We start from the raw sequence: 22,293 nt of genomic DNA, 5'->3' as shown, positions 1-22,293 counted from the left end.
TTTTCCTTCAGGATTTGCTACCATGTTGTCTGTTTCCTCCAGGACCCCCTGATTTCTTCTCCACTAGTGGTATCTAGAAAAAGGCTTAGGCGACACATTCTACAAGATTCCTTTCCTTTGCCCGTGGCTTCCTCCTCCTCACGCCTTCCTCTGTTGACCCTAATGTTCATTACATTCTTTGCACCAGTTTTTCTTTTCTTTTCTTTTCTTTCTTTTTTTTTTTTTTTTTTTGTCTTTTTAGGGCCGAACCCATAGCACATGGAGGTTCCCAGGCTAGGGGGGTCCAATCAGAGCTGAAGCCACCAACCTACACCACAGCCACAGCAACGCGGGATCCTTAACCCACTGAGCGAGGCCAGGGATCGAACCGGCATCCTCATGGATGCTAATCGGGTTCGCCAACCACTGAGCCACAACGGAAACTCCTGCACGAGTTTTTCTTTATCTCTGGTTTTTCAAAATTTCCCTCTATTTGAAAGAAAAATACAGAGACATACAAGGTACCACTAAAGCTTTTATTTTTGGCTTCTCCCAGCCCAGGTATCATCAATAGTAGAGCATTTGTTACTGACTTTTAATAATTTTCTTCCAAAGATCTCTTCTAACTTCAGGTAAAGATTGGGATCACTTCTGAAGCGAAATACTTCCATCAAGAGGGTGTGTGGGGAGGGGTTTCCTTCAGGCAGGATTACTCAGCTAATGCTTTAGGCCAATGAGAGATCTGAGAGGGGTGCACTTCTCACTCTTTCTTTTCCACCTGGTGTGTAAGGCCCCCAAACCCAATACCTGTAGGGCCAAAATTTTTGGCGTAGCAAACTGAACGAGAGAGAAGAAGACCAGAAGTGAATGGCTTGATCAGCACCATTATTTCAGTTTCCTCCATTTGAACATGGTCCTTTTACCTGGGAGAAGCATCCTTTTGATACATGTATTTACAAGGTAACTTTTCAATACATTGAACCATATTCTAGATCTGCTGATAAAACTGTGTCTACTTCTTTGCACTTCACTGTGTTCAGAGACCTTTTCTCTTTGAGTCAATGTAATCTGGCTGCCAGTGCCCTTCCCACCTCCTGCCTCCGCCTCCCTCCCTGCGCTCTAGGAACACGGAACTACTTGCAGTTCCTGGAATGAGCCACGGTGATGCCCCAGCTTTGGTGCCTTCACAGCTCACTGCTTCTTGCTCCTGGAAAGTTCCCTCCCAAACCCACATTCACCCTTCAAGGCCCAGCGGAAGCTTCTCTTCTAAGCTTTCTCGAACACCCCTAGCTGATTACTTGTCCCTTTGTGGGCCCTGCACTGTGACCATCTTCTACCAGAGGTTTAGGCACTTGGGGATGCAATTCTCCACAGGGTGCTCTCGCTGGCTGCAGCAACATTTGAGGGCTTTATGGCCTATGAATGCTGAGGACCCTCTGTTTCCTCTACTTCCAGGAGAAGGCAACCCTGGTCCGAGTGCTCATCAATTTCAGTACTTTCATCCTAGCTGAAGCATGGCCACCTATAGTCTTGATTAGTAATGGCCTCCCTTTCCCCTCTCCCCAACTCTAACCCCCATTTGGAGATCTTGAGATAGCATCATTGCGTGAAAGGGTGGGAGGACCCTGCTGAGAAACAGAATAGGCCTGGAGGAGGCTCCGAGGGCGAGGACACATAGCCCTGACACTAAAGCATCCCTTCCTCCTGGTGGCATCAGGCAGGAGCTAGGCCTCTGTTGCCTCTCTGCAAGATGAAGGGAGGTTGTTGGAGGCAGAGCTGCAAGGACCACCAGGCCCTGCAGCTTGTCAGTTCTCTCCCTGTGATCACTAAGCGAAGTGCAACATCAGAAACAGAATGTCAAAAAGGAAGGAGGGAGAAAGCAAGAGGGGAAGGAAGGTGGGAAAGAAGAGAGAATGCAGGGGAGGAAGGATGTAGATGTGTCTTGATAAATTCAGGAGAGGCCAGATGGAGTTCATCTCCCCATCCCCTCCCCGTCACCTCTCTCTGCCAGTCAGGTAGACAGAGGGTTCGGCTTTTGGAAAGGAATGTGAGCTTTTTGTCCAGACCTAAGGCCTATTCCAAGGCCAGTCAGGATACTGCTTTGTCCTTGTCTTTTCTCCCCTGGGTGCCCAGCTGCCCTGATCTCTGAGCATCCGCAAGCATCCAGTCCTCCCAGATGCCCCAATGGAGAGGAGTAGAGCTGGGTCAGCCAGGAGGTTCCTTTCCCTTAGGTGGCTTTGCTCCCCATCCCAAGAGCCCAAACCCAGCCTAGGCTGAGAAGCCGTGCCTCCTGGCAGACACAAGCCTCCCCTCCCAAGAACCCTCCCTGGGAAGACATCTCAAGAGAGGCTCTGGGACCACTCACCTTTGCAATAAAGTTCTCCGTCTTTGTCAGTGACGTTTGTGGATTCTAGACTCTTCCCACAGATGGCACAGCGAAAACAGGTCTTGTGCCAAGGCTGCAGGGCACAGGAGAGCAGGAAAATTGGGTATTTAGTAGGGCGGGCAGGACATTTATTTCCGTGTTAAGTCCCTTGACCAGCAGCATATAAAGGAGGGCCCTGTCCTAACCATTCACCCACCTAATTGGCCCTCAGAACATTTTTCCAGGGGTTTGGACAAAATGAGCTGCTATGACTTGGCCAGTGATTCTTAGAAACCCTAAAAATGAATTTATCAAGGTGATTTCCGTATGTATTCCTTCAGAACGGGACTAAATACCAAAAAAAAGCTTCCCCTTTCTAGATGATAAAAAACACACTGGGGAGGGGGGGCTTGATGTAGTGGGTGACATATTGAATATAAAATGAGAAAAAAGGTGAAGAAATGGGCAATCATCCAGAGATTTCAATCTCATTTTAAGTCTTGTGTATTTCTCGCTCTCTCTTTTTTAATTGAAGTATAGTTAATTTAAAGGGTTAATTTTAGGTGTATAGTAAAATGATTCAGTTACATGTATATTCTTTTTCAAATTCTTTTCCACTATAGGTTATTATAAGATATTGAATTATAGTTCCCTGTGCTATGCAGTAGGTCCTTATTGGTTATCTATTTTATATATAGTACTGTGTATCATTAACCTCAACTCCTAATTTATCCCAGCCTCCCTTTCCCCTTTGATAACCATAAGTTTGTTTCTATATCTGTGAGTCTGTTTCTGTTTTGTGAATAAGGTCATTTGTATCATTTTTTTTTTTTTTAGATTCCACTTATAAGTGATGCCATAGGATATTTGTCTTTCTCTGTCTGACTTTTTTCCCTCACTTAGTATGATAATCTCTAGGTCCATCCATGGTTTCCACAAATGGCATTATTTCATCCATTTTTATGGCTGAGTAAAATATTTTTTCCCCACACTCGTGGCATATAGAAATTCCTGGGCCAGGGATCGAAACCTCGCCACAGTCACCTGCACCACAGCTGTGGCAACACCAGATCTTAACCTGCTGCACCCCATGGGAACTTGCAGTATTCCATTTTATATTATATATATACACCATATCTTTATCCGTTCCTCTGCTGATGGACACTTAGGTTGCTTCTATGTCTTGACTGTTGTAAATAGTGATGCTGTGAACATTGGGGTGCATGTATCTTTACAAATTAGAGTTTTCACCTTTTCTGGTTATATGCCCAGAGTGGGATGGCTGGATTACATAGCAGTTCTATGTTTAGTTTTTTAAGGAACCTCCATACTGTTTTCCATAGTGGCCTTATCAATTTACATTCCCACCAACACTGTAAGAGGGTTCCCATTTCTTCACACCCTTCCAGACTTTGGCTAGTAAAGTCTTTTGATATTCTCCTTGTATTTCTGATGGAAGAGAGTTGTGGCTTGGATCATTCAGAAGATTGCCTGCTTTCTGCATATCTGCATGTCTCCCAGGCACAGCCCAGCATCCTCATATGTATGTATGTATGTATGTATTTTTAATTTTTTTGCTTTTTAGGGCTGCACCCATGGCATATGGAGGTTCCCAGGCTAGGGGTATAATCAGAGCTGCAGCTGCCAGCCTACACACAGCCACAGCAACATGGGATCTGAGCCATGTCTGTGACCTACACCACAGTTCATGGCAATGCTGGATCCTTAAGGCCCAAGATCGAACCAACGTCCTCATGGATACTAGTCAGTTTCGTTACTGCTGAGCCACGATGGGAACTCCCTCTCATATGTATTTAAATGGCCGGTCCTGAGATAAGATGGCCCCTATTTTTGAAGTCAGACACTCTAAGCCCTTTCTTCTCCCATTTAGTATAAACAGGACTTTTGTCTTTCTTCAGGCCCACATCCTTTGGTGAATACCCTGGCTTGAGAACTGAAACTGGAATTTGTAGGGCAAGTGTGCGTTACTGTCTCAGGCACTGGATGACTCTCCTGATTGCCTGGACATTTGTGAGCAAGGATGCTTCTCGAGGCTGTGAGGTGTTTGCTCTGCGATGCACCAGCAGGCTGAGTCATGCAGTGGTGACAGCTCCCAGGTGACACCTTTCTGTAAGGATTGTGGACACTGAGCACAGGGGAGCCTGTGTACCTTTGTATCTCCAGAGTGCCCAGGTGGGTGCCATCCACCTAGTGGGTTAATGCTTATTGCATTGAATTCCTCCAGTTCCAGTTTCCCAAGGACTGTCAGATGACTGTCCAGGAAAGTGGGTGAAGATGGGTGGCTCCTAAGTGGTTCCTGGGCACTAAGGATGGTTTGACCCCCATGCACCCGCAGCCGACTTCTCTCATTCCTCCCAGGGGACCTGGTGGAGGTGAGTACATCCCATCTGGTTCATAAAGGAGTCCTTACCTTGCCACCTCCCATCACCTTCTCAGCAGCATAGACTGACTTTCCACATCGAGGGCACTTCTCTGACTCTCCGAACTTTGCAGTGAACTTGGAAGGGTTGCTGGTGGTGGCTGAGCGGCCGGCTTTGGGGACCTGGGGGAAAGAGACAAATGCATGAAACCTCTAGGCTCTCCTTGGCGAACAGTACCAGCTGTGTGACCTTGAGCAAGTTACTTAACTTCTTGTGCCTCAGTCTCTTCATCGGGAAGTGGGATAGTCATGGTACCTTCCTCACAGTGTTGTTGAGAAGGTTACATGAGGTCACACAAGTCAAGCACTTAGAACAGTGCTTTGCATGGTGTGTTGTAAGGGCTAATGAATGTTAATCAGAGTTTATTTACATCTCTCCTTTCTGCTGTAAAGCGCTTAGCCAATGTTCTATGTATGTTAGCTTGTATGATTATTGTTGTGTTGTTATTATTGCTGTAATGGTTTGTTTAGGTTTCTTGATACCATCTTGAAACCATAGGTCTACTTTCCAAAATGAGTAAAAATATTACAGGGCAAGATGGGATCTTGACAATTGATATTAAACAAGCCATAGTCCAATGATCTGATGCATTCTGTGTCACAATTCTAATTGTAACCTGCATCAAAAGGTCACCTGTCCTCTTGAGAGCAATGTTAAGATAGAGGCACAATAATAACCCTGTGTTTCCATATCTTTTGGTGTTTCCTTGTACATTTATCATCCGAGCCCTCTAAGGTAGGTAGGGCTAGCTGGAGGAGAGAGAAGGCCAGAGGGCTAACTGCCCAAGGTCAGCAGCTCATAATTGGTGGAACTGGGCTGAAACCCAGGTCTCCAGACTCTTTTCCTCTCTGTGCAGCACCATAGGAAAGCCCTAAAGCCCTAACATAGCAGAGTAGTTTTGGGTAATGCCAGGCAGAGAACGCAGCTGGTATCATCTTCCTTCCTTAAACAGCATGTCCAGTTGGGGTTGAGTAAGGAAAAAAATTCAAATGACTAATCACACATCCTTACACTTTTCCAGGCTCTGCCGTGGGCTGCTGTCTTTGGAAGGGACCAGATGACTCTTCAGATGGTCTGACTGTTCTCTGGGGGACCCTGCCTCAGTTGGGCTGGGCCTTTCTGTGCATTCCTGCTGCAGAGCTGAGCCCGGGTACCAGCTGGCTAGACAGCAGCTGCAGGCCAGTGGCTGTCCATCTGTACTCAGTTTTGAGCTGGAGGTCAACATGCTCATCAAGTAGAACAGACTGGTAGCTAGAGGTGGCAGAGTGTGATATCCCAACTTTCCTAGGATAATGTTGGGGAAACCTCAACACTGTATTTGGCAACAGGTGGCCAGGAAGACTCCCAGAACTGTCATAATTGACTGTTTGCTTCTGAAGTATAGCCCATCCCCACCCACTCCCCCTCTGATGCAAACATTAGTCATCTTCCAGCCCAAGGGAAGAAATATTTCAGGGAAATGCACATAGAGAATGGCCATTGCGTCCCTGCCGTATTTATGTGACTTACACAGAAATGCTCAAAGGGGAAGAAGAGAGACTCCATGCAGTTTTGCAAAGGTCAAACAATAGAACATCTGTACATTCTGGGTTTTCTCTTGACATGCAAACCAAGAGCCATGGTGTTAAAGTAATTGCCCTTTAGAAAGGCAGATAATTTAAAGAGAGTCTTCAGAGAGATGACTTGGGCAGACTGAGTATTCCTATTGTTGGCAAGTCAACAATAGAGGCCATTCTCCTACTTTCAGGAAACGTTGCCATGGGAACAGAATGAACTGTCCTGATAGCTGGGGCTCTACCAGCTGGGAGAAGCAGGGCAGTAACTCACTGTTGGAACTGGAGGCCCAGGTGTTCGCCTGTGTCCGTGCTGAGGCAGCCGGCACCTTGTCCATAGCCGATCCCCTTGGGGCCGTACCTGCGCCCATAGCAGACCTTACAGTAGATCTCTGACTCGTGAGCTGCTACCGTGGTGCTGTCTAGAGCCTTCCTGCAGGCCACTGCCGGAGAAAGGAGGGTCAGGGCGTGAAGTTGAGATTCTCCCTCTTTCCTGCACTGCCAGTGCCCTGATCAGGGCCGAGGAGCCCAGCATGAGGGGTCCTCTAGCCAAGAAGACAACATTGATTCCCAGCCAAAGCATCTGTCCTGAGTCATAGGTCCCAAGGCAGTCCTCTTTCACAGATGAGGAAGTAATGTTTCCAGTGGTTCCCAGATAGAAAGAGGTGGAGGCCAGGACTGGAAACCAGTGTTGGTTTCAGACTAGCTAAGAATATTGTCCCTGCATGGGGACAACGTGCATTCCTGAGTATCTCACCCCACATGACATCAGGGAAATGTGTCTATGTGTGGGGCTGACTAGGGGTGAGGGATGGAGGCAGGAGAGGAACTTATTTTGTTCCTAATCATATCCAAATCAGCATTGATTCTGTTTCTCTGCTTATCAAAGCTTTTGAAGAGCACTGTGATCTTCAGGGAGATAATTACCAGTGAGACTTCTTTTGATTCAGTTCTAAAAAACAGGGGAGACAACAGAGGGGTGGATCTGCTCATAGGCTTATACTGGCTCAAGCCCTTTGGTTACTGTGTATCATCCATGTAAAGTATCCTCCATACTTGACATTAGTATAGTTATTATACATATGCGTACACACACATTATACAGAGTATATAAGGCAATCCCCTATTTTTCCAAAGAGAAGATTAATAGAAAATCTATTAAAATTTTCTGTTTAATAGAAAAACTTTTTGCCAACTTGAGTAAATAAATTTTTAAGGCTATAAACGAAAGTGTCAAATACTTGCTTCTGATACCTAACAATATGAATCAATAATACATTGATGTGGAGATACTATTTCTTTTTTCCTTTTTTGTCTTTTGTCTTTAGGGCTGTACCTGCGCCATATGGAGGTTCCCAGGCTGGGGGTCAAATTGGAGCTGTAGCTGCTGGGCTGCAGCACGGCCACAGCAACTCGGAATCCTAGCCATGTCTGTCACCTACAGCACAGCTCACAGCAAGGCCAGATCCTTAACCCACTGAGCGAGGCCAGGGATCAAATCTGAGTCCTCATGGATGCTAGTCAGGTTCGTTAACCACTGAGCCATGACAGAAACTCGCCTATTTCTTTCTAATCTAACACAAATTCAGGAAACAATTGTATCTAAATTATTTCTCTGCATCTTCCACATCAGCTTCTCCCTTCTCAACAGTGTCTTTCTGAGGCAGTGACCCATCTCTCCAGAGCATCACATCTCTGCTTCTGTCTGCGTCTTTCAGTGGCAGCTCTGTTTACCTGAGTAGGAGGCTGTCACCTGGAAATTGTTATCTCGACAAGAAGTACCTACTAGCAGTAATATTAGGGCAGCTTTAAAAAGTATGTAGGATTTCCACAGCTGAATACCTTGCCGTATTTCTTTGTAATGATGATCCTTGAAGATTTTTATGGTTAAGTTTTATGGTTAAGATTTTTCAGTGGGTTAAGGATCTGGCATTGCTGTGAGCTGTGGTGTAGGTCACAGACATGGCTCGGATTCCGAGTTTTTATAGTAGCGAGATCATATCCCCAGAAATAATAATAATACATGTGCGTTCAGGAGTTCCCATCGTGGCACAGCAGAAACGAACCCGACTAGGACCCATGAGGGTGCAGGTTAGATCCCTGGCCTCACTCAGTGGGTTAAGGATCCAGGGTTGCCATGAGCTGTGATGTAGGCCAGGAGCTACAGCTCTAATTTGACCCCTAGCCTGGGAACTTCCATATGCCATGGGTGCAGCCCTAAAATTAACATAATAATAATGATAATAGTAATACATGTGGATTCAATTTACTTACCTCTTAAAAAAAAAAAAAAAAGAAACACAGTTCCATCAAGTGACCTACGTAAGCAATCCATCTCTGAATGAGGACATTTCAGACTAATATGACTTTCTCAAATGGTAATTTATTTTAAATTACTTTAAAAATTAGGTAATTGAATACAAGAGTGAGAGAAGATAAGATTGTAGATGAGGTAGATTGGCCAGATGTTGGTGGTTATGTGGCTGGGGAGACAGTCCTGTGGGAGTTCATGAAATAATTATGTCAATACTGTGTGTGTTAAAAATTTCTGTTAAGAAAAGTTTAAAGTAATTGAGAGTCTGTCCTATAGCAAGAAAGACTTTATACGGCTTTAAGCACAAGGCAAACCCTTTTTATGAGGAATAAGTTGGAGAGGTGGGGAAGGCATTATATTTGAGAAAGTAAGGTATATACCTGGCGCTACCATTCTTGTTGCTGTCAGTTACCAATCTCCAGAATAACTCGAATATTTGCTGATGTTTTAGACTCTGAGTTCCCTGAGGGCAAAACTGTTATATTTATATTTTGTTATATTTTGTTTTTTTAGGGTCGCACTTGCAGCATATGAAAGTTCCCAGGCTAGGGGTCGAATCAGAGCTGCAGCTGCCGGCCTGCAGCACAGCCACAGCAACTTGGGATCTGAGATACGTCTGTGACCTACACTGTAGCTCATGGCAACGCCAGATCCTTAACCCACTGAGCGAGGCTGGGGATGGAACTGGAATTCTCATGGATACTGATCAGATTCATAACCTGCTGAGCCACAACAGGAACTCCCCAAACTGTTTTATCTTAATGTCCCCAGAACAAAGCACAGAGCCTAGCCCGGATTTAGGCCTCTGTAAACATTTGTTGTTGAGTGAATGAATGAGTGAATGAATGAATGAATGTGCATATGCATGCAATGAATGAAGATCAGTGACATGTCCATGATTATACAATAGTCAGTGGCAGAGCCTCAGGTTCTTTGACTTCTACTCCAGTGCTCATTTTCATCACTCCGGGACTACCTATGTCCTATCTTGTCCTGGAAGTTCTACGGCCACTCTCTGGCTTCTGACCAGCTTTCATACACAGACACAGAAGAACTGTGCTGTCTAGTATAGCCATTCACCCACCACATGATGCACTGTAAGTGTAATATGTACACTGATTTCAGACACTTAGTGCAAACAAAAGAATGTGGAATGGCCAATTAATAATGTCTGTATTGATTACACATTGAATTTTTTTTTTTTGGTCTTTTTGCCATTTCTTGGGCTGTTCCTGCGGCATATGGAGGTTCCCAGGCTAGGGGTCTAATTGGAGCCGTAGCCACCAACCTACACCCAAGCCACAGCAACACGGGATCCAAGCCATCTGCAACCTACACCACAGCTCACTGGCAACGCCAGATCCTTAACCCACTGAGCAAGGGCAGGGATCGAACCTGCAACCTCATGGTTCCTAGTCGGATTCGTTAACCACTGTGCCACGACGGAACTCCCGAAATTTTTTTTTTTTACATTTTTTTGGTCCTTTTAGGGCCACACCCGCAGCACATGGAGGTTCCCAGACTAGGGGTTGAATTGGAGCTGCAGCTGCTGGCCTATGCCACAGCCACAGAAATGTGGGATCTGAGCTGCCTCTGCGAGCTACGCCATAGCTCATAGCAACGCCGGATCCTTTAACCCACTGAGCAAGTCCAGGGATCAAACCTGTGTCCTCATGGATGCTATTTAGGTTCGTTAACTGCTGAGCCGTGACGGGAACTCCTGAAATTATAATTTTTTGACATATTGGGTTAAATGTTTTAAAATTAAATTTACCTGTTCCTTTTTACCTTGTTAAAAAATAGGGTTCCTAGAACATTTAAATTTCTGTATGTGGCTTACATTACATTTCTTTTGGACAGCAGTGGTAGTGAGGATTAAGATTTGTCTGGAAGTTTGGAGAACACTGGCCAGGTGACAGGCTAAGGTCAACTCTGCCTCTCTGAACTCTGTTTGCAACAACTCTAGGGTGACCTATGGACGGGCCAGTCTTGCGATGATGCTACAGAAGAGCACACTCCTCTCCAGGATCCTTCTGTCCATCACTGCAGAAACCTGGACTACTCAGACCTCCATCCCACCCACGAGGTCTAAGGAAGGTTTCCAGGGGTTCAAAGAGATGTCCCAGCAAATGCTCAACTCCTTTCCACCTGACGCCATGAAACCGGACATCCTCCTGCTCCCTGGAGAGGATAAGACACCCCTCCCCATGGAGATGTCCCCACCACGGCCTGTTCCCACTCAGACATCAAAGTTGATGAAAGAAGAATAAAGGCCTAGAAAACTGGATTTCAGATGAAGAACCCCAGCCTTTTTCTAACAACGAGTGCAGCAGGTATAAGCATCTCTATTTTATAAATGGGGAGATCGAGGCTTGCAGTGGTCACCCAGTTACAGAACACAACAGAGCCCAGACTCAAACCCTAGTCATTTTTACTCTGAGAAAAAAAACCCTTCGTTTTTTCACTCCAGTTCCAGAGTTCTTTCCATAGTCCTTGCCCCTTATTCTTTTCAAAGAATACTAGTTATATTTGGACAAAAGCCAGAGGGTTATGGAATGAACTCTCTTGAGCAATGACTTCTGGATAATTGTGATGATAATGATGAATATGATGGATATGTATGATGACTTAAAAATAATTACCCATCATTGGAGTTCCCACTGTGGTATAGCGGAAGTGAATCTGACTAGTAACCATGAGGTTGTGGGTTCGAGCCCTGGCTTTGCTCAGTGGGTCGGAGATCCTGCGTTGCCATGAGCTGTGGTGTGGGTCTCAGAGTTGGCTCAGATCCCATGTTGCTGTGGCTGTGGTGTAGGCCAGCAACTATACCTCCGATCAACCCCTAGCCTGGGAGCCTCCATATGCCATGAGTATGGCCCAGAAAAGAAAAAAAAAAATTACCCATCATTAAAACCTATATAGCATTAGATAGAGCATAATGTGATAAAAAAAGAACATATATACATATGACTGGGTCACTTTGCTTATACAGTAGAAATTGACAGAATGCTGTAAATCACTCTAATGGAAAAAGTAAAAAATCATATAAACTTAAAAAAAATTAAAAAATAAAACCCATAGCATTAGTAAATCTGTCAACCCAATCACTCAGAGCAGTGTTTCCCTCATTCCTTGATGAGGATTATGTTTGTTATGGGAGGTAAGGGATCATGGAAACTCCTGCAGCAGATGAGACGTTCCTATTTCTGGCGAATGAAGTGTCCCCATGCCCTGACAGATGGAGCCCAACCCTTGAAGTTCTGTGTGAGACAGTTTGAGTCAGGGCAATGCCTTGTGGCTGCTGGGCTGAGGCACGGTGGTGGCTGGGGCACTGTGTGTGGAGGGGGGTCTGCCAGATGTCCAGTCAGGCTAACCCTTAAGCTGTACTTACTGGAGGGAAGCAAAGCAGGTAGGTGGCCAAAATGGAAGTGTTCCCCTAAAACAGGGTCAAGCTCCTAAGAAACTCGAGAAAGCAGGTGTGTTGAAAAGACTGGACTGGGAGTTTGAAGGTACAGGTTCTGCTCTTGGCTCTGCTGCAGGTGCTTGTGACCCAGGCTTAGAGAGAAATGACTCATCCAAAGTCACATGAATCAGGCAGAGCCAGAGTCCCAGGTGGACCACAAGATCTTAAATGTTCCCCCAATTTTTCTTTTTCCTTTTTTTTTTTTGGCTGCACCTGCAGCCTGCATCTAACAGACTCCAGCAGGGCTGATGTGTCTAGGATTGTGGCGCTCTTTCGTAGCCAAGCCTTAGCTAATCTTGCTGATAAAAATATATGCTGTATAAAACCTCCTATTCAGTTTTACTGCTTCGATCTATCAAACCCATCCATAGAAGTGACATCCAGGCCAGGGATCGAACCCATTCCGTAGAAGTGACAGTGCCACATCCTTAACCTGCTGATCCACTAGGGAACGCCTTGTCCCCCCAGTTTTGGCATTTCTGAATCTGTGTCTGGCAGGGGACGGTAAAGTTTCCCTTTGTGAAGTTACTAGTGCCCAGGTCCCCAGACTCTTCCCTTTCTGACCCTTGAAGAATTGGCACGTGCTGCTCCCCACCTGACACAGGTTCTTTCTTAGGAAAGACCAGTTGCAGCTGGCCTCAGTGACAGCTGGCCTGTGGGAACAACACATTGAGCCAAGTGCATCCTGGCTACAGATAAGTGATGGCTTCCTTTCCCTGCCAAGTCACACTTTGTAAATGTCGCCACCGGGTCAAGGGTCTCAGCACTGGGAGCTTGTTCTGACTTTGAGCTGCAGGGAAATGGCTTCTGAGCTGGCCAAGTGCTTGGAGTGGGGCTGCTCAGGAAGCACCATCCCTTCTTAGGTGGGGCCCCAAAGTGGTATTTCTAATAAGTTCCCAGGGGATGCTGCTGCTGCCGCTCCTGGGACCATACTCAGGACTACTGATAAGCAGCATCTGTGACTAAATGTGAACCTTGAAGTGTCCTGAGAGGCAGAGGGGCCATCAGGGTGTTCACCCAACTCACTGCAGTGGAAACAGGTCTTGTGGAAGCTCCTTCCATTGCACTGGATTTCTTCTGCGTGGTAGACGGTCTTGTCGCAGGCTCCGCATTTCGCTCCTCCGCCCCAGTTTGGCATCTTGAAGACTCTCTGATCAAGGTCAAGTCTAACAGGAAATAAAGCAAGTACGCTAAATTTAGGCAGCCTCAAGAGTGAACCAATCCCTAGCAGTCCTATGGTCTGGAGACCAGGATCCAGCCCCAGATTGTTGCTAGTTTGTTCTTCCATTCATTCATTCAGCAAATAACTGCTTTTAAGTCATGCATGAGCTCAGACACTCAGAGCAAGCTCTGAGCCAGTCACTTTACCACTTTGAGACTCAGTTTCCTCTTTTGTAAAATTTCAGTGGCACCTGCTCCTATGTACCTCACAGGATTCTTAGAAGGAATGGATGAGCTAGTTTTGTGTATCTGAAATTCTATGCAAATATTCAGTATTGTTGTTTTTCTTCCACCTAGGTTTTTAAAAAATTATTCCATCAGAAGTGGGAGTAACCTATGAAAATGGTATTCTTATCTAGCTCAGTGCTTCTTGAATGACCCAGGATCTTACTAAGATGCAGATTCTGGTTTGGTAGATCAGGGGAGAGGCCGGAAATTCTGCACATCAAACAGACTTCAGGCAGGGCTGGTGCTTCTGGGAGTGCAACACTCTTTGAATAGCCAAGCCTTAGCTAATTTTACTGAGAAAAAAATATATAAAACCTCCTATTCAGATTTATTTCTTTGATCTATTAGTTCCTCTTTAAGAAATATCGTTGCCCAGCCAATGAACTATATTGGCACTGCACTAGATCGGTGGTTTGGAACCCTATCTCTTGCTTTCAGGGCTACCGGCAACTTGCAGTGTGCGAGTGAGATGACCTCCAGAGCGTCTCTTTTTGTCTGCTTTCCCACCTGTGCTATGAAGAGAATCATTCTTTCCCTTGCTGCTTCACAGTGTTGTTTAGAGGACCAAATGGCACGATGTGCAGGAAGGTAAGAGTCCAGAGCTCACAGGGACAGGTGTGATCACAGGAGCCAGGTGATGCTGCTGCGAGGCCTTCCAAACCCTTCAAGCACCTTCTGTTGCCAGGTGCTGCTGATAGCCAGTCCCAGGCCATCCTTGTCTCCTCACTAGAGAATTATGTTTAGAGATTCTAGACCAGGAGGGACATCAAAAATTTTTTTTCCTCTTTCTGTGTCTCTATGTAAGTATGAATGCAGAGCAGAACTAAAATAAGCCGTCAATACTCAGTGAAATCTCTAACATCCTGCCAGCCTCAGGGGGGCTGAATTTTCTCTGGGATCCTTTGGTTTCTGAGAAGCCTGGTATGTCATCTTGTCATTGTCACCAAGCGCTATCAGGCCATTCCAAGTGGCTGCTTCTGACCTTCTCTTTCCCTTCTGGGAAGCCAGTCACCTTCTTATAATAGTTGGAGATTAACACTAAGCCTTGGGTCACCTGGTCCGGACTGTCTCTCCTAGCCTCGCAACAAAGACGGGTTTTGCTAAGAAACAGAAGGTAAATAGCAAACCACAGAACTCAATACTAGGACTCAAGGGAACCTCTCCATCTTAAGGTCCTGCGAGGAGCTTTCCCTGCTTCCAAAAACAGTGTGAGGTTAGCCAGGGACATCCTGTCCTTCCTCTCAGAGAAGCAGGCTCTTCTTTTGGTTCAGTAAAATCTTAGAAAATAAGTTTCTAAAAAAGGAAACAGTGTTACTATTTCTATAGTGTAGGTTGTTTAGTAGAGTGGGAAGAATAATGGATTTTGAATTGAAAGGCTTGAGATCAAGTCTTCATTCACTTGGTTAATCACCATGTATTTACTACCTATCTATCAGGTGTCAGACTCTGCACTAATTACATGGCAAGGGAGCAAGCAGAGGAAAGCTTATAAGAATGAGTAATTTGTGTCCCCTAGCCTTGAGAAGCCTACATTTTAGTGAAGAAGTTAAGCTGGAAGCAGAATACTCTGTGTCAGAGACGAATCTTATAAGAAGTGCTGTGCAAACTCAAAGGAGGGAATGGCTACCTACGTTTAATTGGGGAGGAAAGCAGTGAGTTGTTGGAGAATCACAGAAGATGATGTATCTCAATGGGGTTTTGAAGGGTGAATAAGAGTTCACCAGATAGAGAAAAGGGAGGAGGATATTTCAGGCAGAGAAAAGAATACACAGAAAGGCATGGAGACCTTAATAATCCCTTTAAGAGCCCAAATTGTTTATTTTTCTCTTCATTAAAAATTTTTAGGACTTTTAAGGGCAGAATAGATTTTCAAGATTGCCACCTCATTTATAAACAAGACGAGGCATGAAAGTAAACATTTGGGGGTATTTTTAAAGCCAACTTCTTTTTCCGAGATCTATCCTTTTCTGATTAAAGATGATAAATTTGGGGGGAAGAGAGTAGAAAACATAATTTTGCTCATGTTAATTTTGATCCCAACTTTCAACATAATATAAAATAGAGGAGAAATGTATATATATATATCCAGGAATGTGACACTGATACTTGTGAAATTAATGATGTGAAAATTTTCAATGAAAACAACCCTAGGTCAAATTTCTCATTTCAGATCCTCAATGGTGATTTCATTGGTATGTCCTGCAAGTTAATGGGAAAGAGTCATGTCTCTTAGGGGGTGTGTGTGTGTGTGTTTATTCAGTAGTTGTCTACACATGGTACTTCTCAAAACGAGTATAAGATTATAGATAATAGCTTATTCACAAGGTGATGGAGCCTGGCACAGGTTGTTTTTAAGTGATCTTAAATATCTGACATACATATATTAGGACTTGAAACTCAAAAGAGATGCATAAGGATTCAGTTAAGCAAGTGCTCAGTTCCATGTCTAAAGCTGGAAATGTTGCTATGGGGGCTTAACACAGAAGATGTCTCTGATTTCTTCTTTGGATGCTCAAAGCCAAAAGGCAGAGAGTGTTTGAAAATAATCCTGAATTGGAAGGCACAGATCGTAACCTTGACCTTGCAGCCTTGAACTTGGGTGAAAAATGGCAATAACATTATGTCCTGCACTTTCCTCGCAGGACCATTGTGAAGGTTGTGGAATGGTGATGGAATTGAAAGCAGCACTGAGAAGCTCTTCAAAGGCAAGTTGTTGTTACCCACTTTATTTCAGGTTATTTGAACAGTACCAACCTGCTAATTAAGTCACTATGATTTGAAAGCACATTTAGGTCTTGGCTTACATACATAACCTTTTCAGCCTCCCACATTGCTTTGGAATTCCTGTGTCTCAACACTCTCCTAGCCAGGCCTGGAATGCGAGTTTATGCTGGCAAGACACCAAGGGATGGCCATTTGTTTATCAACGTTGCCTGGCACAGGCAAGGGTCATTGAAGGTAGAACACCAAATATAGGCCTGTCACTCAGCCCCATTTGTCACCTGGATCATAATCTCCATCACATCACCTGGCACTACTCCCTGGGCCAGTCCTGGAGATGGCTGTATTGTCACAGATGAAGCCGTGGGTCAGGATGGAAATGGGGGACAGTCTGGGATTTATGAGGATGAGACAGAAGGCAGGACCCTGCTATGTCAGCTAGGGAGAGGGTTCACTCCAGACTTTTGGATCCCCAGGTCCCAGTGAGGGGCCACTTGGCCAGATTTGTTGATGAATCATCCCGTAGAAAAGTTTATACTGGGAATGTGCTCTAGTGGGGCCTGGAGAGGGTGGTAAATCAGATGCAGGAAGCCAGAGTTCTAGTTCTGTCTTGCCTCTTCAAAGCTGTGTGATCTGGGAAAACCACACAAGCTCTCTGAACTTCTGTATCCTCTCTCTAAAACAGGCATACTGGTCCCATCTATTTCATTATTGCTGGGAGAGAGTATTAGTTCAAATGTATCAAACTGCTTTGTAACCTGCAGCATATTGTAAAATGAGCAACATAACAAGAACTACTTGTTTCTGCAATAAATTGTCACACATCAATTGGGATTTTAAGAATAACCGTACCGTGTATCTTGGGCACGTTCTTCCTAATCCAACAATCCTTTTTTTCTTTTTTCTTTTTTTCTTTTAAACTACTAACTGTGGAGCTGAAAGGTGATACATTAGGACAAAAAAAAAAAAAAAAAAAAAAAAAAAACCGAAAAGCAAACAAACAAAAACCCAAAAACCACAGCGGATGGGGTGGATGAAATGGGTGTTCAGTGACTCCATCCCTTCCTTGTTCGGGGTTTGTTAAAGAACCAGGGAGGGAAACTTGGGCCATGGCTTTGAGCAGAGACCTCCAGCAGCAATGCCATTTTCGTCTCAGTGTTAGCTCATTTGGTTGTCCTATTAGATGCCTGATTCCACATAGTGAGTTAGATTATCTACACTGACCAAAGCAAGGATTTGGGATCATAGAAACACATATCTGGAATCTAAATGATAATCATAATCATGGCTAGTATAATAAAGTTCTTCTTGAAGCCAAAGTGACTGGAGTCTAGCCCCGCGGCCAGGTCCTGTGGCAAATCTCATTTAATCCTCACAGCAACCCTTCAAGCTAGGTACTGTTACCACATGCACTTTAGAGCTGGGGACATGGAGTCTTAGGGAAATTACGTTGCCCAAGGTCACAGGGCTAGTACGTGTCACATGGCTAGGTTGGAACTTAGGTCTCTCTGACCCCAAAGCTCTGTTCTTATGTTAACCTTGGCTACTGTTTATTGTTTACTATGCGTCAGTTGCTTTATATATACTACCTTTAATACCACAGCCCTGCAGAGCAAATTCTGTCATCCCCATTTTGCAGATGAGAAAACTGAGACTTCAGTGACTTGTCTGAGATGCCATCGCTAGTAAGTGGCAAAGCTGCAATTCACACCCGAGTTAAGCTGGTTCTATATCCCAAGTCCCTGCTTACAACACGCTGGAGATGGGAGAAGCGTCAGTGCCTCCATTAACCAAACTTCCTAGTTGTTGGGAATTGGGATTGGATTGACCCCTTGTCTCTCCATGGGACAGAGAGAGTCCTCATGCATGGGAGTAACAGGGAGACAGAATTCAACTCAGTGAAATAAAGGGCTCTCTAAGAGTCAGTGCTATTCACATTTGGAAAGGGCTCCTTTAGGACTGGAGAGTTCTTTCTCACTATTGATTTAGCTTGGCAGGATGCAGGTCCAAGTGGCTGCAATGTAGTGAAGCCCCTTCAAGGGTCCTTCAAGCCCTGAGACAGCTTTGGGGATTTGATTGGTGACTGGAGCCTCACCTTGCAGAAGAGCTGCCCTGTGGTGTCTCCTCTCAAACATCGCCTCTTCTCTATTCTCGTAATCCCCGTAAAACAGATGCTGTGGCATAGTCCAAAACACAGGCTTTGGAAAGAACCAAGCCAGGGTTCAGAAACACTGTCTGTTCAACCTTGAGCAGGTTGCTTAAATCTCTGAGCCCAGTGTTGTTGCATGTGTAAAGAGAGGATGAAAAGACTTGTCTTGGAAGGTTGTTTTCAGGTTAAATAAGATAATAACAATAGGTAAGATGCTGTGCATAAATGCTTTTTGCATAGCACATGTTTAATAATTTTGTCGCTTTCATTATTACTATGGTTATTATTTTATCTCCCCTTTTAATACCCATTTTCTTAAAACAAGTAGATGTTTCCTACTTCTTCTCCATGGCCCTGCTGTGCAGACTGAGAACTCAGTTTCTCAGCCTTCGGAGTGTGCTGTACCCAGGTACCTGCAGCAGGAGAGCCAGCCTCCTTGGAGGGGGTCAAGGGGCCTGGGGCCAGGGACAGCACATCAGGATGGCAGCTGCTTCCTCATTTTGGCATCTCTAGTGCCTAACTACAGCTGACCTCACTGGTGCTCTGGACTTTGAAGGGAAGCAGAGAGACCATGGCCTTCAGCTCCCTGGTGTAGGGCATTCAAGGTCAATGGCTTCTTCTTAAGCTTCTGAACAAACATGAGGAGTCCCCCATCCAGAGGCCCTTTCACGAAGCCTGGGAAGCATAGGTCGCATATTCCCAGCACAGAAATAAAAATCTAGCCTCAGCCCTTTAAAATTCAGACAGAGTAGACACGTCTGCCCCTTAAACTAAGACTGTAATGCAGAGGTCTTATTCTGTCTTTTCTGAAATTATCTTTAAGGTGTGGCTGACTTTCACTCTCAGAAGCTCACTTTGTTCTATCTTGACCTTTATAATTTGTGTTTAAGGACCACGTTGCATCCTGGCTCTGTCACTGTCTCGCTTCTAGTAATTACCCTAAGTAATTACTTTGCTTCTTTGAACTTTTGTTTCTTCCTCTGAGGAATGACTTCTCACAGAATTTTGGTGACAATTAAATAGGCTAATCTTGTTCCGTGCCTGCACAGGGCAGGAAAGAACCAACAAATCACCACGGGCCCTTTTGCATGAGGAGTGAGATCCACGATGAGGCTCAGAAAAGACTTCCATCCTCCTTGGCCCCAGTAATAAGACAATGATTGTCTCTCCTCCTTCTTTCCTTCATTGCCATGAATAACTGCAGTTTTCACATCTGAAGTCATCACATTTCTCTGTGGCCGTGAATCCCAGCTCTGGGTATAGTCTTCCCAGACGTCTGAGCAGCATGCTGCCAACTGCCTGCCTCAGGAGTTGTATTTCCTGTGTATTATATCCCTTGTGCGCGTCCTTCTTCTTGTAAAACAAATTAATCGTCTTCTAACTCCTAGTCAGCTTGTTGCTCACTCAGACCTCCAGACTTTTATCATCATATTTGTACTTAGCAGGAAGTCCTCCTGCAGCCCATCAGGTTTGATTCTGTGCCTTTTCTCCAAGGCCTCGAGTATTTGTACAGTTTTATTAAGCTTACAAAATACTTTCCTATCCTTTATCTCACTTGATTCTAACAGATCCCTTTGGGATGAGTGGCCTTACTTTAATTTTACTGTTCAGAAGTAGATCAGAGAAGTTAGGTGATATTCAGAGCGAGAATTTGACCTGCCTCTATGACTTGATGCTCTTCATTTTCTTCTCTTTCCTTCTTCCAGCTCCCAGGATTTCTGAATTTCTATTCTACCAAGAGTCTGTCTCCACTTCTTCCAAGAGGACCTTAGCTATTTGCCTGTTGCTGAGCCTGCTCACTCTTGCCTTCTCTCTCTCTCTGTTACCCCTGGCCTGCCTTCCCCATCTCCAATGAACGGCGTGTGTGTGTGTGTGTGTGTGTGTGTGTGTGTGTGTGTGTGTGTGTGTAGTGGAGGGGGGGGGTGCTACAGAGCACCTGTCTGCCTAGTGGAGAGGGCGCCAGGCTTGGGGGTCAGCTGTACTCTCTGCCAACAGCCGGGGCTCATTTTAATTGACTGAGTTGTTCAGGATGGAGCCAAAGCCAAGCCAGAAGAATCCCTGACATGCTCTGGGTCCTAAAATGGTTTTACATACATTGTGGTGAATTGGATGTAACCAGCATTGAGATTCGGTCCCCAGAGGAAACTGAGGACATGGGCTTACCTTATTTCCCTACCCTTTTCATGTAGATGCCTATCTTTCCTTGTGCTAGTGCCTCTTGGCTGCCCCCCAGTCCAACACAGGAGCTGGTGGGTACAAGCTCATTGAATTGCATCGAATTGTATGGCAGAGAGAGGAGGTTCCTCAAACCTGTCACCCAGCCCCTCCTCCTGGGGGAGTCACGCCCCAGCTCAGCAAAGGGAACAGAAATTGGAGGCAGTGGCTTTGATCTTTGGGCAGCATCTCCACTCAAACTATTGCTTCAAACCACTTCTCATTCTCAGTCACACTCATGCCTGTCATTCACTGGGATGTTAAAAAAAAAGAAAAAGAAGTCCTTGACTGATACCTAGAGGAAACACTGGGAATCACCCCTTCAGCCCTGGCTAGGAATTATTTTCTGAGGAAACAACGCTTTTAATAGGTTTTCAATGCAGCGCTGTCTTTGGGGGGGTCTTGTTTTGATTAGTTTCAAATTATTAAAAGCAAGGCTGTTGCTGAACATCATGGGATATAAAATCCATTTTAAATCAGTAACTGCATTGAGTATTTCTATGTGTGAGGCAGGGTGTGGTGAACTGTAGAAATCTGAGCCATTCACTCATACTGTTTGAAAAGCACAATTCCTTATATTTTGAGCATTGGAAAGCTGGCTTCTGCTGTGTCCTCTCTGTTGCAACCACTTTGAAACTGTGCAGTACTTTACAGTTTGGAAAAATGTCACCACATCCACAGCAACCCTTGCAGAGGAGACCAAGACCCTAGGGCGGGAACTTGCTCAAAGTCACACATCCTTTCATTACGTGGTTCTAGACCTAGAATGCAAGTCTTGTGACTGAGACAATAAGAAATATCAAGGAATATCATTTTACCGTGAAAGGAGTTGAAGACCAAAAAAATAATCTCATACTCATTCTCCACCTGGGAATTTTCCTTGTGCTCTCAAATGCCAACCCTCCTCTTAGGAATGTTCTAGTCAACGAGGTCCACACTACAATCGAGCATAACTGGAGCCGCCTCATACAGAACCAGAGCGATGCTGGTACTTGGGACGTGAAACATACACACCCTTACTCCATGGAGCTCTGTCGACTAGAGAGTTCCCAACAGGCCACCTTGCCAGCCCACCCCCAGCCCCGACACCCTTTGCTCCACTCACCTGCCTGTGCAGTCTTTGTCGGCTCAGCTGAGTCAGGGGGCTCACGTCCTCCTTAAATATATGGGGACTGTCACCAGCCTTGGCCTGTGGAGGGAAGGGGGAGGGAGGCCGAGGGGAGAGGGTGAATGAGACATGAGTAACACAACTGCTATCAGAGGCTGAAAATAGCCTGTGACCAAAGCCCTGAGTGTCGTTCCCCCCACACCAGCTGTGAGGCCCTTGGAGAACAGTATTGCTCAGGTTCTGTTTTGACTTCCAATTGCCTATGGCACCAGGATCGATGTGTGGCGTGCGTATTTCTGATCAGGTGTTTGGAATCCCAGTGAGAGCAAAGAAAATTGTTATATCTAAAATCATTTTTCCAGGTTCCTACACCCCTGACCTTCCTGGAAATCAATGCAAGGTACCTGCAAATGAATCATGAGCTGTATCTGGGAGTCCTCTGGAACGCTGAGACACAGGTCACTATGCTTGTGAAGAGAACTCAGAGCTAAAAATAAGAGTGATGGGTGTCTGAAATGATACTTAGATAATCTCTTC

At 45.1% G+C, this 22,293-nt stretch overlaps 1 protein-coding gene across 1 annotated transcript; it reads right to left on the bottom strand.

Annotated features, from left to right (window-relative positions):
- Nucleotides 502-21,828, bottom strand: CSRP3 (cysteine and glycine rich protein 3). The gene is given in 7 exon segments (NM_001172368.1): nucleotides 502-816; nucleotides 2,345-2,438; nucleotides 4,776-4,892; nucleotides 4,895-4,907; nucleotides 6,613-6,781; nucleotides 13,142-13,281; nucleotides 21,754-21,828. Coding segments are annotated over 6 exon segments (582 nt in total). The 5' UTR covers nucleotides 13,254-13,281; nucleotides 21,754-21,828; the 3' UTR covers nucleotides 502-739.

Source organism: Sus scrofa, chromosome 2 (assembly GCF_000003025.6).
Source record: "Sus scrofa isolate TJ Tabasco breed Duroc chromosome 2, Sscrofa11.1, whole genome shotgun sequence".
Taxonomy (NCBI): domain Eukaryota; kingdom Metazoa; phylum Chordata; class Mammalia; order Artiodactyla; family Suidae; genus Sus; species Sus scrofa.
The sequence above is the reverse complement of the archived record's forward strand: the minus strand, read 5'-3'. Positions and strand labels throughout refer to the sequence as shown.